This window comes from Calonectris borealis, chromosome 3, assembly GCF_964195595.1.
Source record: "Calonectris borealis chromosome 3, bCalBor7.hap1.2, whole genome shotgun sequence".
In the NCBI taxonomy this organism is placed as follows: Eukaryota; Metazoa; Chordata; class Aves; order Procellariiformes; family Procellariidae; genus Calonectris; species Calonectris borealis.
This window is the reverse complement of record NC_134314.1, coordinates 117227381-117245458: the sequence shown is the minus strand read 5'-3', so window position 1 is coordinate 117245458 and position 18078 is coordinate 117227381. Positions and strand designations below refer to the sequence as shown.

General features: G+C 40.5%; 1 protein-coding gene across 13 annotated transcripts in view; it reads right to left on the bottom strand.

The window, feature by feature from the left end:
• Nucleotides 1–18078, bottom strand: part of EHBP1 (EH domain binding protein 1) — a 232705-nt gene that overhangs the window by 199133 nt on the left and 15494 nt on the right. For all 13 annotated transcript variants that reach the window (XM_075147594.1, XM_075147589.1, XM_075147590.1 and 10 more), the window contains exon 3: nucleotides 1139–1196. In XM_075147594.1, the coding sequence (XP_075003695.1) occupies nucleotides 1139–1196 (58 nt within the window). The remainder of the gene's footprint in view (nucleotides 1–1138; nucleotides 1197–18078) is intronic.

Genomic DNA, 18078 nt, shown 5'->3' with positions numbered 1-18078 from the left:
ACAACAAAAGAAATCCTGCAATGCGACCAGTGTTCAAAGGCCTCTGCTTGCCGGCTGTATGCATGAAATAGACTCCCCACCTCCCTGGGCAACAACAACTGACTGCTAGGATTGACAAAGATTTTACTCTTATTAGTCATTAATACAATACATACAAGACAATGTCATATTAGACACTGCAGAAGTTTAGAAATGCTTGCCATTTGTTTCAATCTCAGTGTAAATGGAGAGTGTGGTGGGGTTTTTTAAGCTTCATTTTGTATGGAAACGAAGCCACACACCCAGACTCTGTCGCCTTTCCCTTCGCCCCAGACCCAAAGGAGGCTCCATAGAGGCTAACTGCACCTTGCTGTCAGAGCAGTAAAATTCAGCAGTCTAGACAAACTGAGCACCATTTAACAAAGAGACAGTAATCTCATAAGGGTTTCAGATTTCTTACTGCAGGAAGAGAAGTAAGGTGAAGCTCACAGAAGAGAGGGCTACTCTGCTTGCAAACTTTTACACATGAAAAAACCCAACCACATGCAAGACAAACTTTATGAATGCCCAAATACTGTACAGACTTGACTGGGAGCTTCCCTTTCCTCAGGCTACCAAGTCATTAGCCATAAAACACAAATTCACATGCTTCCTCACAGTGTTTGTGGAAGTAAAATGTTAAAATTTAATTCAAATATACACTACTGGCTGAAAGAGCCTGTGTTCATTCTTTTTGATTCGTAGTGTTTTCTAGTTGTGAAATAGTCTCTTATTCAGACTTTATCTCCCTATTGCAGTAATGTCAAATTCTTTATTACTTTTTTTTTATTATTATGTTTAATACACTTCTCGTGGTGAAGCAGATTCTCCTTTCTAAGTAGGTTATTAGCAATTAATAACTGAAATTGAACTGATGATGATACAGCTCTGCTAAACAAATAACCGAAGCTGAAATCAGAGTTAAGTGTTTCCATAAATTAGTGTTGACATCAACAGCAGCTTATTCTGAACTTTACGGCTAAACTGAGTTAAAAAGAAAAGTAAAACAATTAAAATATTTCTCATTTATTTGGCTGCTCCCCACACTCAAGAAACCAGTCCCTCAAACACCTGATCCTTCCTGTCACTGAAGTTGGGACTTATTAAGCAATCAACTAACCTTAGAGGATTTTCTTCGGCTTCTTCTTGTCCAAACCACCACTAGTTTATCTGGCTGCCTGTTGAAGATAAGGAAGAAACAGCTTAATTTACAACAAGATCAATATGTAAACAGTTTATACTAAAACTCATGCAATACATAATGACAACCTTAGTGGATACATTATCTCTTAAAAATAGCTCATCTAAAAACCACTCTGAGCATCAGTCATTTAACAGGAAAAATAATGCTGTATTTTTAGAAAAAGGCTGTCCTCCAATCTGCACACTAATGTCATCCTCCTCCTCCTGCTCTCCTTGCCTGCAGGCATTTCCCCAGAGCCAGCAGCACACCTGAGCAGAAACTCTTCCATGGGGGAGAGAACAGGATCCAGCCTCTTTAAAGACACCTTGGAAACAATTCAGTACCCAAAATAAACAACAATGCAAACTCTAGTTTTAATTTTAAAGCAGACATATTGCGAAGGTACTGCTAAGTAGCAAAGAAAACAGGCAATTTCACTTTTTCACCCCCAAAAGATTCCTCCCCTCCCCCCATTTGAATACCTCAAACAACAAGAGAATCGAGTCCAGTATTACTCCGCAAAATCTCCTTGGATGACCACAGACAGATAAATCAGCGCTTCCTCAACTTTCACTCAGACTGACAAGCATGTTGAAATACAGTATGGCTCTCGAAGCAATTTTTTATTTGGTATTTCTAATGAACATGGATGGAAACCTCAATAAAAAACACTTCCAGTACAAATTATTTTCTCTTTAAATTTCTTATGATTTATTTCTTCGTTAATAGTTACAGCCCTATTATTTCTACCTTATTAGTTTTACAATTTTCTCTGAGTGATTTTTGATATCGACCTAACTTCCAGACTTGCTTTGGGGTTTTTTTTTTTTGGCCCATGATACACTTCCCATCATATGACCACACTTCTGGTCCCACTTCCAGACCCGTGACCCCTCTTCCGGAGACTCCTGGCCCTCCGTTCCAGCTTTCTTTCCTGGCTGATGACCCAACTCCCATCAGCAAACCTGACTGCAAATCTACCCGCAAACGATTTTCAATGGAGTTCACATCTCCACTTGAAAGTGCTAAAGCTGCGACTCTGACTGGAAAAAAAAATTGCTACTCAGAGTTTTGAGACACTAGTGTAAGAATCCTTGCATTTCTAAAGTCAATAGCAAAACCTGCCTCATGTTTAAAAAAAAAAGAGTCATGGTGGAAAAAAATGGATGTTACCGAGAAAAAGTCAAGCTATAATGCGCTCAAAGCATTCTTTACAAGATGCACCCAAAATAATCCACACAAGTATTCTGAACAAAAAAAGCAGTGTTCATACTGCTATCCTAGTATTTCATCACAGGGAGACTGTATCTACTTCATAACTAACTTTTCAAATGAAAACCCAATTCATTTAATAGTCTGAGAGCTTTTTTTAAGCACTGAAGTGCTGGCTACCATATTATATACCTTCCCATGAAGCTGTTCATCTTCTCTGCAGGCTGCAGTAAAACTACTACATCACCTATGATTCACATTTAAATCCCACCAGAACTAAAGTTCCCCTGAAAAATAGAGTTAAAGGCAGATCCTGTGAAGGAAATGAGGACATCGGCTTTTATTTGCTATTCTGCATTGCACAATACTCCTTTAATACATCCCTTAATTTCCAGGTTGGGATAAATTGAAAGTGAAATAATCTACTGCATTTTAAACTGTATAAATCCACTCTTACGGCTTGTTTAGGTGACCTAAACCGTAGGTTGGCTCTGCTTGTGGCTTCTCCTGCAAAATCTTGCTTGGTAATGAGGTCATCCTGTGGGACTTCGAGAGCTCTTTCCTCACTTGGTGTTGGGTGCATTAGGTTCTCACCTGTTGGCACACCCCCCCATTCACTTTGATGGGAGCTGTGTGTTTGTGCCACCAGGAAAAAAAAACCACCCCCAAGCAATTTCCTTGAAGCAAAACAATCCAAACCCATGCCTACAAAAACCAATTTTTTCTGGAGTTATTTCACTTTGCACTTTAAAGCTGACTTATTCTCATTTCAGAAACTAGCTCATGAACCAAATTTAATTTAACCTTGACTCATTCAATCCTGAGCTTGCATCTGACCACAAAAAATCAGTGGGTTAGGGAAGAAAAAAGGAGAAAAAAATATGGAAAAAGAATATGCATTTCTGCAGTGCTGGTAGCTACACTGAAGACAACTCTCCCTCCAAGAGCAGGACTCTGTGTCCCAGGAGTCACATAAATAGCAGCTTCAGTAGGAAAAGGCGGGACAGCGCCTGCAGAGGTTAACAGGAAGAGCACAAGTGCATGCTGCCACCAGCTCTCCACCTCTTCTCCCTCTCACCTAAAGGGACACAGTACTCGGCAGCATGTCTCCTCCCTGTTTCTTCTCGCCAGGGTAGCCAGCCACTATACTTGTGGTGGCCTTGGCCTGCTCAGGTGTACAGGAACACCCACTATCAGAGACATGTAAGAGACAAAAAGACATTCTTCATGGTATACTTAGTAGATCATGAAAGGATTGAATTCCAACACATGGATTTCAAGAGTAAATTTCCACAAGTTTCCATCAGAAGAGCACTCAGGTCTCCAGAGATCCTGTGAGGGAGGCTAAGAAGGATCCTACCCAGGTCCCTTCCTTTCCCGCAGCTCCAGCTCAAGTAACGGTGATGCCGCTTTGTCCCTCTAGGTCTCTTTTGATCTTGTCTTATTTATCTTGGCATCAGAAGTTATTTTTTCTTACAACGGCACTGGATCATCTCCCCAGGGGGGAAACATACCACAAGCTGGAAAAGTGAAGCAGCACACCCAGCTCCACATGGTGCCAACATCTAAACCAGGAGGCTAGCCCCGATGGAGATGGCCCAAGAACAGTTATACACCTGTGCAAACAAACAGGCCAAGAGAAGGAAGACAGCAAAGCAAAGTAAGGAAACAGGAGGAGTGTCAGTATCAACGCCAAAGCAAGTCGATTCAAAGCAGGAATGAATCCACACCTGCATTCCTGCAAAGCTGATACTTTTTCATTACAGGGTACTCTAGAAGAGACCTGCGGCTATGCCAGATGCCTCAAAAAAAGAAAAGACTAAAAAAGAGGCTATATGTAGCACAAAACAGTTATTCTGAAAAACTAAGTAGCATAAAACAATTGTCAAGGCTTGACAAGCCTCGACACAGAAATCCTTCCAAGTCTGGCCAGAAAAAAATAAAATAAAAAAAAAAAATCAGAGATGGGCAGTATCTCCTGTGACAGTCATCTCCTGTGATACTGGTATGAGCATATCCCAGGTTGGTAGTTGACCTTACATTTAATTCTGATTCTTTAATTTCATTTTAAACCGTGTCATTGCTTGCTTGGCTTTACACAGGTTGTCAGAGACAGCTGGTGCTTCAGTGCATTTCTCCAGCGGGAGCTGCGCCTGCATCACATACACACAGTTATCACCAAGCCTGGATTTATTTCCCAGTTTTGAAGAACTCCCTCTGCCAGGAATATAAAGAAACACACTAACATGAAAAAGTCAACCAGAGTCTCAATTCAGACTGAGAAGACCAAGCCACAGTGATGGAAGAGCATGACCAGCACTTGCTCCCCTAAGCTCTTTCAGCAGTATATTTATTTTGTTAAGTACTGAGTATACTTTGCTCCTTCAGCTTCAGGTATAAGAGAAATCCACATCCACAGGTACTTTGCCAAAGCAAAACAAAGAATGCCATCATGATACAGAGACAGAAAATTTAGCAAAATGGAATGGGGAGAGGAGGGAAGAGAAGAAAATATCCCAAAGGATGAGTTTCCCCACTAAGTATAAACACATGCTTAACTGAAACAAAACACAAAGAACAGCAGTTTTTCTGAGGGATTTTCTTCAAGAAAGTTACAAATCCAACAATTTAAAAATATCTCCATAGAACTGTTTTACAAACTAAGCCAACAACAACCTTCTCTTCCACAATCTGTCATTACTCTTTTATGCCAATATACTTCTAGAAGAAACAGCCCAGCTCATATTTTAATCAGCAAATTTGCATTCAAGATTATTAGTGATGTCTCAGTGCTAGGAAACAGCCAAAACCACATAATGCAGTTTGCTCATTTAAAGCATTTAAATAATATTTCCTACTTCAAACTTCTCCCCTCCTTCAACATCATAAACCTGGGCTGCTCATTAACCAACAATAAATCAAATAAAACCCCTTCTGAAGAATTAGGCTGAAGACCAGTTTTAGTATCCTTTATAAGTTTACTTTGTAAACTCGGAGATCATTCCAAATACAAAATCCACCAGGGTGCAAGCTGAACAAATACTAATGGTCAGCTATAAAAAAAAAATTTAAAAATTAATTTCCTGTGCTGTACAAACAACATTTCTCATTCTTTTAAACCACCAGCTTTTAGATAGTCACTTACTCAGCTCCAGCAAAGCCAGTATGTTTAACATAAGGAATAACACACCACTAACCCTAAGACGATGGGGTTGGAGTGGGAGAAAGAACTGGGTTTTAGCTGAACAGCTACATTTCCATGCTAAGCAATTGCTTCAACCTATGCAATTCAACACCACCAACCTTTCAGTGGGAGTATTTAATACTATACTGGAATCTAACATGATTGCCTCAGTGGTGCTTTGCATTTCACCCCATGCTAGTACGCAGCATCGCCAAAGTAGCAGCAGCCCCCTGCAAGGGGGAGCCGAAGGAAGCCAGCAGCACCAGGACATCAGACACTGCCACCGTGAAAGGCAGGGACCCAGCGGCAGGTACTGAAGGATCTAGCTTGGACCCAAAAGATCATATCTTATAAAGCCTACCATAAACTTGTATTTCCTATTTACTCATTTTTGTGTGGTTCACAAGAAACTATTCCTGAAGAAAGGCAATTTATAGTAGTAAATTTATTTTATTATTTACAAGTAAAACTTACTCAGCAAAGAAACAGGGAAGATTATGACTTCAAATTTTGTGGCTCAGAAACAGAGCTTCATCGCTGCCCTGCATACTAAGTAACTAAAATGAGATTTAAAATACAGATTAATAAAACATCTGTAATTCAAAACCATGCCTGCTTTTCCTGTCAGATGGAAGCCATGATTCTGGTATCTTCAATTCTCCCACTGAAACAACTGATTTTTAAAAAGAATATAAGATAAAATACTGGAACCAGACTTTGCCATAGCCACAATTTTTAAATAAAGTAATAAAAACATTCCACAGACTGGAAAAAAACTATGTCATCTGATCATCACCTTATAAGCCGCAAATTTCACCAATTGAAAAGGAGGTTGTGCAAGATCCAAGGTCTTCTGGGGGTTGGTTTGATCATTCCAGGAAATATTTGGCACAATATTTTGATTACAGAACTCTCCGAATACCATTTGTGAAAGGACATAAAAGGTATCAGCCTCCTGTTACCTCTTGTTTTGTAAACCTTTTAGCAGAAGCAGATAACATCAACCAGGACCTATTTCTCCACCAAATTTACCACTCAGTAACAGAAAACTACAAAAGACTTATGTTTAGAATCTGTTGTTGTAAAGAACTGCAAATGCACTTAACTTTAATCATGGCCACTGAAGCCAATGGCAAGACCAATTACAAACTCTTTGGTGAAAGGAGAGAAAATAGGTAACAGTATTTGTTTGTAACAAGGTATCATTACATTTAATAGCATTCAATAATCTTTAAACACCTGTAATGCACAAGGTAACTTTTTTGTATGTACATGGGCCACTACAGCCTGCATGTTTGTTTTGGCATCTAATCGCCCAAGTGTTGGGGTTTGCCTTTTTTTTTTATTTTATTTTTGCCTTTTTTTTTTTTGGTTAAGCTTGTTTTATTCTTACTGTGTTTGATTTGAACTGCATTAATTATTACAGGCTGCTAGATTACTCTTGTGAAGCAAGCTTAAAAGAGTATAATTAACAAGAGAAGCAGCAGTGCTAGCACAATAGCATGCAAATGCACCTATTGAAGGATAAAAATAATTACTTGAGGACTAATGTCAAAGTACTTCTGATAAGAATTTTTTTTTTTTTTTAAAATAACCTTTTGTCTCCTCTGCATTGTGCATACCAGCATGACAAGGTTTTCATTAGGAACCAATACTCCCTCCCCACCACCACATAGCTTTCTACATGACTGCTGGAATGCTATCAAGGCTCTCTACAGGTCTCTTAAAAATAAATGTGATCGGTTCTACACCACCGTTAATTTGGGATGAACGTTACTTTTGCCCATTTTACAGATAATTACTTTGAAAAGCTCTCTTTGCAGTGCAGTCTTCTGCACTGGGACCTACACTATGCCGTATATTACCATTAACCAAGGAACGGTAAAGCAATGTGGTATAATCAAGCAACGGCCTTTCGCGAGCCTTGTACTAAGTTTTTTTCCTTCAGAATTTCCTGTTGGTCACGACCAATGAAATTCCACAGCTGCCTACAACTCCGGGAAGTGCAGTCAAGTCACCACCAATGCTTTAAACAGGCCTAGAGATGCTGGTAAGAATTATGTCATGTGTTGATGCGTTTGCCAAATGAGCCCTCTTGCCGAGCAAAGGTAGAGCACTGATTGCAAAAGCCAGAAACATTAAGAAGAAAATAAAATGCCGTGCAGATAAAACCCATCTGAGCTTAATTATAAGATGAAGTACATTACGAGATGAAGCTCTGCATTTCAGGAAGGGGTTTGGGGTTTTCTTCCCCACCTTCAAAACACTCTGAACCCAGACATCGTTCAACGTAGTTATACAAGATGCCAAGACACATCCACCAGCAAATTAAGGTAGGATGGCTGACGTGTTCACCTGGCCTAGCCTGTCTGCTCCCACTTCACTGCAGACTCCCACGTAAGGTCTGCGAACAGACTTCTGAACCATCTCACAGCGTTACCACATCAGACTCTCTGAATCAAAACAGCAGTCTCACAACTTAACTCATTGCGGAATTTGCATCAAGCCCCTAAAATAAGACAAAGCTTGTCCTTCCCTCACTGCAACCATCCAGTAGTCTTCGGAAGGCTGGGAAATTTCAAAAGAGAAATCATTAAAACAGGCACAGCAAGAGGACACCATAGCTGAGATCCTTCCACTTCTGTGTCTTCACTTCCTACACTTAACACAGAAAATTCTTCCTTCATTTCTTCCCACCAGAGGTCTCTACATATTTTTTTCAAGACTACACAAGCTGTCAAAAGACCAGGGTTTTCCTTATGAACTGAATTTTAGGTTTTTTAAATAGATCTGCAGCTAAATGGACTGGCCTCCACAAGACTTATGTCTCAAGATTATGCTTTGCTTTTCAAAAGAAGCTCTAGTCTGGCTTTGCTTGGTTTAAACAAAAGGGACAAAGCAAGACACTATGACTATTTTACAAGTGCAGTCAGACCTACTGAATCTGCATAGCATTTATTTGCGAGGCTGAGCGTGGAATGTGTAGTATGTACTGCTGGTGACTCGGTTTTCTTAAACCAAACACAAACAAAGTTTGCAGAATGAGCTGTATTAAACAAAACCCAAGTTCATCCATTATTCAGAACAAGCAACAAGGACAGATTCAGCTTCATTTTTCAAGAGTTATTGCAGCAAAGAATCTTGAGCAAAACAAACTTGACAGGACTATCTAGCCAAATCTTTTTTTAGAGCTTTTTGCAACATAGTTTTATATTGCAGAATACACAAACTGACCCTAGTCTTCAGAAGTTCTTTAACATCTTCTTCTGTTCTTTAACATCCTTTTGGCAGTAGGAGGAGGATGCCTTGACTAGTCCCTGAATTTTAAGTCACATCCAGCTGCCCTCCATGTAGAAGCTTTCTTTGCCTGATTCAATTTAGCCTTGCTTCTTCCAAACAGGGGTTAAGAGTACTGCACCAGAAGGACCAAGTGGATCTCTTCTCTCACTCTCCTATAATCATAGACACTCCCCGTAGGCAGACATTCACTCCAGTAATGCTTAGTCTACTCGTTTACGCTACACATCCTACCACACCAGAGCTTAGAAACACCTCCCAATACTCTGTAACAAACAATGCCTACAGAAAACAAGAGCTGCTTAAGGCCACCTAAGGTTGCTTGTAAAACCAACATCCCCAGTCAAGTAAGTTCAGAGCATTAAAACCCCACTAAACGCAGGTCAGGTTTTTGTGTGTGGCTAGCGGGGGCTCAAGCTAACTGGCAGGGAGGAGCACAGGCTAACGGAGCCATTCAGGCAAACCTTAAATGGAAAGAGCAGAGCATGTTGTGGAGAGTTCACAGGAGGCTACCATGAGTCAGATCTTTCTCAGATGCTGATTTTCCTTTTTGTGTTCTTTTTACAGAATATTTAGTCCTCTACATTTTAACAATGAACCAATGTTTTTTAAAAAAAAAAAAAAGCTTTCAGTTTAGAGTTAGCAGGTTGCTCCTCCCAAGCTGCGCATGGCAAGAGCAGGCACTGCTCAAACCTGCTTGCACAGTTTGCCCGGTCCTGACCCGCGGTGAACTCGCTGTTCTGATCCTCTTCCCTGCAGAGCTGGGGCCTGACAACTGCCAAGTGAATAAATACAAACTACTTAGAAATCAAAAACTCATTTTCACATCATATGTAACAGTGCATTTGAAAGCTGGTTTAAGAAAGTGAAGTGCTAGGCCATCTATCTGCTATGAAACCCAAGTGCTGAATGCAGACCTCCATGCACCCAGCCTCCACATCCCACACCTCCTTAAGCGGACACAAGTGATCAGCGTTATCTGGCCCTCTCTTCAGGAATGGCCATGTTCACTGTGGTGTAAAACAATAAAACAGATTAGTAACAAGAACCAGGGGAACACAGTTTTAGTAAACTTGAGCAAGTAAATCAGGAATTTTGAATTCAAATGCCAGCTCCTGTCCTCACTGACTATACAGCCTTCAGAAAATTTTAAGACAGACACTGAGCAGCATCAACCCTCCCTTTGATTTTAGTCACACTCCATGACCTACCTGTACCTCTATCTATAGACCAAAGATAATATCTCCGTATAACGATGTATGTGCATTACTAGGATACCTTAAACTATTGTGTGTTATCCCTTCTTATTTTGAAGCACTACAAGTGTAAATGTTAGATGTAGTCTCACAATAAAAAGTGCAAAAAGCATAACTAAAATAAAACTCTTGGACTGACAAATGCTGCCTGAAACATAGCTTCAACCCACCAAAAACAAGTGCCCACATTAAACAATATATTTCTGTACTAAAAATATGCAAAGGCTTCTCAGCACACCATTGTCAATTTTAATCAGACCGCATTACAAAACAGATCCTATTCCATTCCGCATAATTTTTTTTTTAAATAGTATTTGAACAGAAGGCACTTCTGTTTTTCAATCTGGAAACAGTAGAGAAAAAAAATATATTTTTCTGCAATTCCCGCAGAACAGAAGAAAAGCGTGCATCTTTCACCAAAACCACAGTGCAAGGAAACTGAACTATTCACAATAGAATCTTTTTCCTCTAATTTGTCTAAAACAGATTTAAGATTGATTCTGCATAGCAATTAAAGAAAAGGATGAGCTTCATTGTTCTTACTGCCTGGGCAAGTTTCATATTCACACACCGATCCAAGAATGAAGGTTTAGATCCACCAGCCACAGACTGCAACGTGCTGTTCCACACGGATTCCAATGTCCACATTAGGACTTGGACAAAGCAAGTCTCAGAAGCGACAGTGCATTAATGCCTCTCATCCTCCTCTTCTCCTTGCAATCCATGGACTCATCCTGAAGGGCAGGAGTAGGAGAATCTGGCGCCGTGCGTCTTTCAAAGCTCCCTTCCAAACTGATGGCCACCGGGTTTTCTTGTTTGGTTTTGTTTCTTAAGGCCACGTGTTGGATTACACACAGCAACTTCTATTGTTCGAAGATGCACAAAAGTTGTGAACATACTAAAGGTTTCTGAGTGGGCAGCAAGTGCAGAATGGTACCAGCTTCTAGGGTTTGTCTGAAGAGAACGTTCATATCACCTACGTCAGGTGCCCAGATTATGGGACTGAGAGGCTTATACAGTAATTAGTGTTTTTAATTAAAAAGGCTGATACCTACAAAGAGCAAATGAGTGCTAAGACACAGAGTAGTCTGCCTCTTCAACAATTTCAAGTCTGAAAAGCTTGAACATATACTTGAAGCTATAAAGACCATTCAAACTCTTGATTTACATTCCAAAGAAGATTGTAGCCTAACACTAGGTAGCGCAACACAAGTATGTAGTAAGCCAAGGGGCAGATCTACAGTATGCTGTGTCCATACAGGGAGCAGCGTGGAAGGGCTAGTATGATACAAACTCATACTTAGTTTTCTAAACTATGACTTTACTGAGCCCTAAATTAATCCACATTTATTCTGAGACATGGGCATTCCTCGCCCATGCACAATGAGCTCTCCAATTAAAGGTTACTCATATGTCAGCAGCCTCCTTTCACTTTTTTAAATTACTATCACGAAGAGAAAAAAAAAAAAGGGGGGGAGCAGGGTGGAAGTGAAAACATGACATGCTGTGCTAGCTCCCTTCCCCTATCTCTGCTCAGGAGCCAGACTTTGCGAATACTGTCAGGTGCACTCGGTCACAGCCGTAACAGATATGCTATCAAGAAGTACGAACTCAATTTTGGGAAAAGAGGGCATTGAAAGATGAGATACTGAACTGCTTTCTCAGCTCCAATTCTGGCATCACCTTGGCGTCATGACCAACCGCAGGATTATGAATCGCCTGCTTTCAGCAAAGCGCCCAGTTACCTGGAGGAACACTCCTCTTCTCAATAGCTGGGGCACCAGTAGAAGTAACACACCTTCCTGCCATCCTTCAGAGGCACAAAACTAGAAGATTTTACCAACTGCAATAATGCACCAGCTACTGGAAATCTCTGAAGCAGTCACAGCATCAAAACACCATAGAGAAATATGGGAACCTTGCATTTAAACTTGGGTCCCAACCAAAGTCACACATTCGCACACTAAGCAAAACAAGAAGTCCCAAAGCCTCTGCAGACCTCGTTCTCTCCAAGCTGAATGAGACCTTCAAAATGTAAAAAATGAGAATAAGCCAACGTGATAAATTTTGCAGCAGTAAGCTACATGTGGATAGTTTTCAAAATTAAAGCTATGATTTTCTTGCATGTTAAGAAATAAAAACATTAATTACCAGAGTTACAAAATTTTTGCATACGGTTTCCAAGGAGCTGGCGTAGGCCATTAGAAACTGCCACTATCATTTCCCATGAGACACCCCATTTCATGTTGGTGGCTTTTCAAGAGCAGCTTTAAGATGGAGGTATGGCCATAAGAAGTGAAATTATTTAGCTGTAAATACTGATCAAATAACTGTTCCAAAGACTGCAAAATTAGAACAAGTCCTCCTCTTCCTGCTCAATCTGTTTAATGAAGTTGTTACATCGCTTCCAAGCTGCCTCCTGGAACAGAAGTTAACACTTCTGATTACAAAAGTCAATCTCAAAATCAACACCGTTTATTTCTATTTATGTATTGCCAATTCTTCCCCTAGAATCGTACATCCAAAGTCTAAAAATGTCTATCATTTTTAGGAAGTTAAACTGTCCGAGCCTTTTAATTAATGCCCTCGAAGTCACACTCCTGGCTTATATCCAGCAGCAAGTATTGGCTAAAAAAATGCATGTTAACTCATGGATACTCAAGAGATCAAGCAAAATCTCTTGCCAACACTAGGGGCTGGATATTGTAAACAAAACAAAAAAGCAAAAAAATTTCCTAACCAAAAAATCTCTTATTTCTATTTTGAAATGTAAAAAAATTATCTTACAGCTTTTAAAAATGGGAAAGTATTTTGAAAATACCAAAATTCCTAATTTGCAGATAAAATTGATGAAACATTTTTATTTCAAGGTCAAAAAAAAACCCTAAACCCAACAACAACTAAGGACCTAAACAGATTTTTCTAATAACTGCTGTTTGTAAGATGCCCAACAGCAATCTGAACTAGATTGTAACTAATTATTTAAAGATCAGCTAAGCTGGAAACTAATAGCATATTTAATATGACTGTTTTAAAGCATGGGTTTCAATTAAAAAAAGCAAACAAACAGAACCTACAGTATAGCTGAATTCATGCTGATGCTGAAAATGCACAAAGATACTACATCTTTCAGCCAGCCAGATTTTTTTTTGTGTTTTTTGTTTTTTTTAAATAACCTTCCTATATGATATTTTTCTGTTACAACCTGATCTAGCTTTCACTCAAGTCAGACACTCCTACAGAGCTCTCAGAGCTAGGTCAGCCCTTTAGCTCAGCGTCCTTACAGAAGAAGCTATGAGTAGTGGTCCTTCACTTTTTTTTTTTTTCCCCAGTATGCTGAGCTGTGCCTACACTCCTTTGAAAAGCTTACAGCTGGTTACTAACATTCAAGAGGAGGACACTCCTCAAGGTACAAAAGGTCATTTGCATCCTCAGAATTTTTTGAGATATAAATTGTTAAAAATGAACACTGCCCTTTCCTTGCTTACGTTCCCAACGAAGACGTATAGACAGCGCCAGTATCAACTGTTTCAGAGTCTTAAGTTGAGGCCTTTTGCTACCCTTCACACACCAAATTTGTAACTGGAAACTAAACCCGGTCACTATGTTGGCCACCACGCTGCCCTCTCCCTTCTTCCTGTGCCATCATGGTCAGTACTTTATATCAACTTAAAATAGATAGAACCCATACCCTCCCCATCCTATAATGAAACGCCTGATCATGTTTTAGCCTGATGGCTACTTTAGTTAGCTGATGGATCTTAGCATGGGGCAGTTGTAAAGAAACATCTGCAGCCACAGAAGAGACTCCTGGATGCTGTCCAGATTTTTTATTAAGTGGATTTGATGTCTTGCAGGCTGGATTCCAGTCTTTTACCATTAAATGAGGCAAACGGATAAAGAGACAGAGCCCCTCTATCCCATAGAGCACACAGCTTAAAAGATTAAGTAATTTTGTCTCATCCTAGATTTCAATTTTACTCTAATTTAAAAATTTTTTATCTGTAAACACAAATGTGTCTGGTGTGAAAAGCAGTTCTCCTTGGAAGCAGAAAGGTGAATAAAAAGGGAGGCTAGGTTGGTTCCTGGAGCAAAATACACTCTTAATCTTGCAAAGTGCTGAGAGCCATCCACTCGAAGTAAAAGACAAAGCCTCTCAAACTTACTGCAACACCTAGTTGTGCCAAGTGAAGAACAGTGTCCTTACAGTGAAAGGCAAAAACCTCCTACCAGATTAAGTGCTGCAGGATCTGGCACTAAATGAGGATAAACAGGAAGAAAAATTTTAATTTCAGGCTTTTAGAAGGGCATTACAGTAAATGAAATTAAGATAAGTTACTGTAAATGATTAAATTTCAAATCGGAGTTGTATTACATTTGCCTAGTTAGGGTCAGAGAAGCCTACTGAATAAAATCCACTTTGTAAACTAACCATCAAGGGAATGGGAATCAATTTTAGCTGCGCAGAGTTCACATAGAGCACTGAGGGGGAAAACCAGTTATGTGCAGAGTCATCAACATGGACAATAGAGATGTGTGGGCACATAAACTCCTTGGATTCTGCAAAATAAGATTTTCCACATATTTCAGCGTATTTGATATAAAATGCACTTTTCATCTTTAAAACAAACAAGGCTCAAAAGTTGAAGCCTGCAAAATTTTAACATAATTACTTATGGAGCATTCAGACGGAACATCAGCCTTCGCAGGGCCAGCACTGCACACGCGTGTGCATGCCCACGCTCCGGCAGTACGAGCACTTCAAAACGACAGGCAGGCCCGTGGAGGAATGCTCAGGAAAATTAAGATCACTGGGCTACTGCAGTAAAGAGCAAATCTCCTGAATGAGTGCATTCATAGGAGAGTTCAGCAAGGCTTTATTTATGCACTTCATGCTTTAAGTCAGCTCTTCTTAACTTTTCCAGTTTCTGAGCATAAACAAGACCTTACACAAAACACTTATCTCAGCTTGATCTGTTAATTTAACCTTGTCTCTTGGGCTTTGACAGATGAGCGCTGGCATATCTAGCTCTTGCTGTTTAACACGTTACCCCGCGCAGTACCGACACCTTCTCAACTGCTTTTCTTCCCCAAAGCCTTCTGCTGGAGGAAGTGCAACTTCTGTCCTCAGCGCTGCAGCTCTTGGTTGGACCTGACCTGGACAAAGGCAGACAGGCAACCTAGCAGGCTAAAGCCTTTAACCCCTTTCATTGCAGGTGAGTCAGGGCTCTTACTTCTCACAGGTCTGGCTGAAAATCTAGTGCTCAGTTTTAACATATACAGGGTTTGGGTTTGTTTGTTCTGCAGACAAGCAATATAGTACCAAATAAGGTGTGAATTTACTCATTCATTTCAATGCAGTTAATGTTCAAAGATGCTTTGGGTCACTGAAACCCTCAAACTTCAAAGACAATGAAAACAAATGTTTTGGAGAAAGTTACGAAGTCAGAGTGTAAACCAGAGTCAGACGTGGCTTTTGTAATGTCACCTCGCATCACTGGAACAATGCAAAAGAAACCTTTAAGTTCCCCAAAAGGGGCAGGATGGGATCCCCGCGGCAGCTGCATATGCCAGAACCTGATGCACTTTCACTCACGCACAGGCAGCACAACGGCTCCTACAAGCGCTCTGCCTCCACGATGTCCAACCTCCGAGCTGCGAGACCCTTCCATAAAGTTGTGCAGTAAATCCACCACGTCTGACACACGTGGCCTGTCCCCAGCAGCATGTGCAGGCACGCACCACCAGCTTTCCCTGAGGCAAGCAGACCAATGTGTGCAGCCCTTATTCCCAAGGGGCTGACAGCCCTCCGCCATCCCACAAATGAAGCATGTCCCTCAGCAACAGGATGGCAGAAGGTGGCAGAGCAGAAATTGGGGCTAAGAGGGCCAAAGTGTAGACAAGCTCTTGCATCGGACACTTCCTGCTTCACCTAACATAAGTGAACCTCTCCATGGCCAAATGTCCCCAGGATTTGGAGATGGATGCAGGCTCCCCGTTCTCGTCAGCCGTACTCTCCCTTCCCCCTCTTACCTCTCCTAAGACATAAATAGGGATCACGTGTGCCCAGCGACCTTACAGCTGGAACACCCAAAAGGGGGGGAAAAGGTTCAAACAAAGAGAAAATATCTGTAAGGTAAAGACAACACATGGCCATATATTGATCACCTAAATAACGGCATCAGAGATAGAACAGGTGCCTACGTTTTCTAGCTTTGAAGCATTCGATTTCTGTACAATCTTGGTCTTCAAGAATCAGCTACAAACCAGACTCGCAATTCTGAAATGGGTGATGGAGGTTTGCTTCTCTCAAGGGAGAGCGTGCCAAGAGCTTAGTCTGTCTCTGACCAAACTCAGAGGGGTTCTTGCAGTTTAGCCTCATAAATATTTCAAATGTCTCACGAGCTACCCTATCTCTTCTTACACTGCAAGTCACAGGACAGATATGCTGGAGCAACAAACAAGTAAGATAGCAACAAATGCTCTGCATAGAATTCTTGGCATTTTTTAAGGGTAGGAAATAAAATGTTACTTCCCTCCCTGATATTCACATTCTCTCTTCCACAAGCATTAGGTTTTGGGACTGATTTTGTGGATATGATATTAAAGAAAAAGCTATCACCTAAATTCCAAGCAGAAAATAAATCACAGAATAGATTCTGCAGTAATGTAGAGAGTGAGAAAAAAAAAAAAGGATCAGTAATTCTAATCCAGCCAGTGTATGTATATATTGAAGTCAACAAGCTTAAACAGAATATTCCTACAGCTCTGATTGTATCGCAGTAATGATAAGCCTATATCCTGCTGTGCAGCCACAGCTTTGTTGGAATTGTAACTGAGCTCCATCCTACAAGCTCTATTCCCAAATGTCTTCGCAGAGCTTAACAAGTTCTCTTCCTTCATTTAGTGCTATAGTTTCTACACAAACACCTCTTTTAAAGCACTTTGGTTTGAACTGTCAGGAAGACTGTCACAACCATTTGCAAGTGAATCTGACACAAACAGGGTAGGTCCCCTGAACTTTTCGCACTGGAGTAATCAACATGTAGCCTTTCAAGTGCAATTACATGCTTCAGGCATCCATCACCTCTACTGAAGAGGAGCTCGGTCCTTATGGTTACTGTCATTTTCTAATATATTGCCACCACTGGATAAAATATTTTAGAAAGTCAATCCAGAAAGGATGTACTTAGAGCCTAGTACAAATTACCCCTTCCCCTCAATCTGGCATTTATCCATTACACATACTCTTAATTACACGTCATTCAAAGGAAAATAAATAGAGAACAAACAAAAACCCCTCCTCACAACAAAAAGCTTACTTAAGCTCCTGCATCTGTAACTGTCGATCAGTGATCATGCGGTCACTCCTCCTCCAGAATTACCTTTCCCATTTTCCTCATGTTCTCTGCTTCGCCGGTCCTGCTCTACCTCAATACAACGTTCTGCAACAGTTTCCACTCTGATCCCATATGACCAAACACACTTGCAAATTACCTCATTATTAATATGACTTATATTTAGAAAAATGCCCCCTCTCTTTTTTTTTTCTAGTTTGTAGGGTATAACTTGCAGTTTCCTCCTCACTTACACAGCGTCTTGCTACCATAAATCTGCATTCACACAATTCCTATCAGTACAGAGAGGGTTTCTTGCACCTTCTCTGCAATTTCCCTGTATTTCAGTTTCAGAGATATAAAATGGGCATCATTTTTCTCCATCACACAGCAGTCTTGTAAGACTGGATTAATAATGGAGCTGTGCAGCTGCAGAATTTTTGCGCAGAGAAATTGTCAGCACTTGATATTTATTTCCGCACAGCAAATTGTCTTTTTAGTTGTTTTACGCCAGTACCACTGAACGGAGAGCTGCTACCTTCTGGCCTTTAACAGGAGACATAAATCCTACTTATAAGTAATTGTGGATGT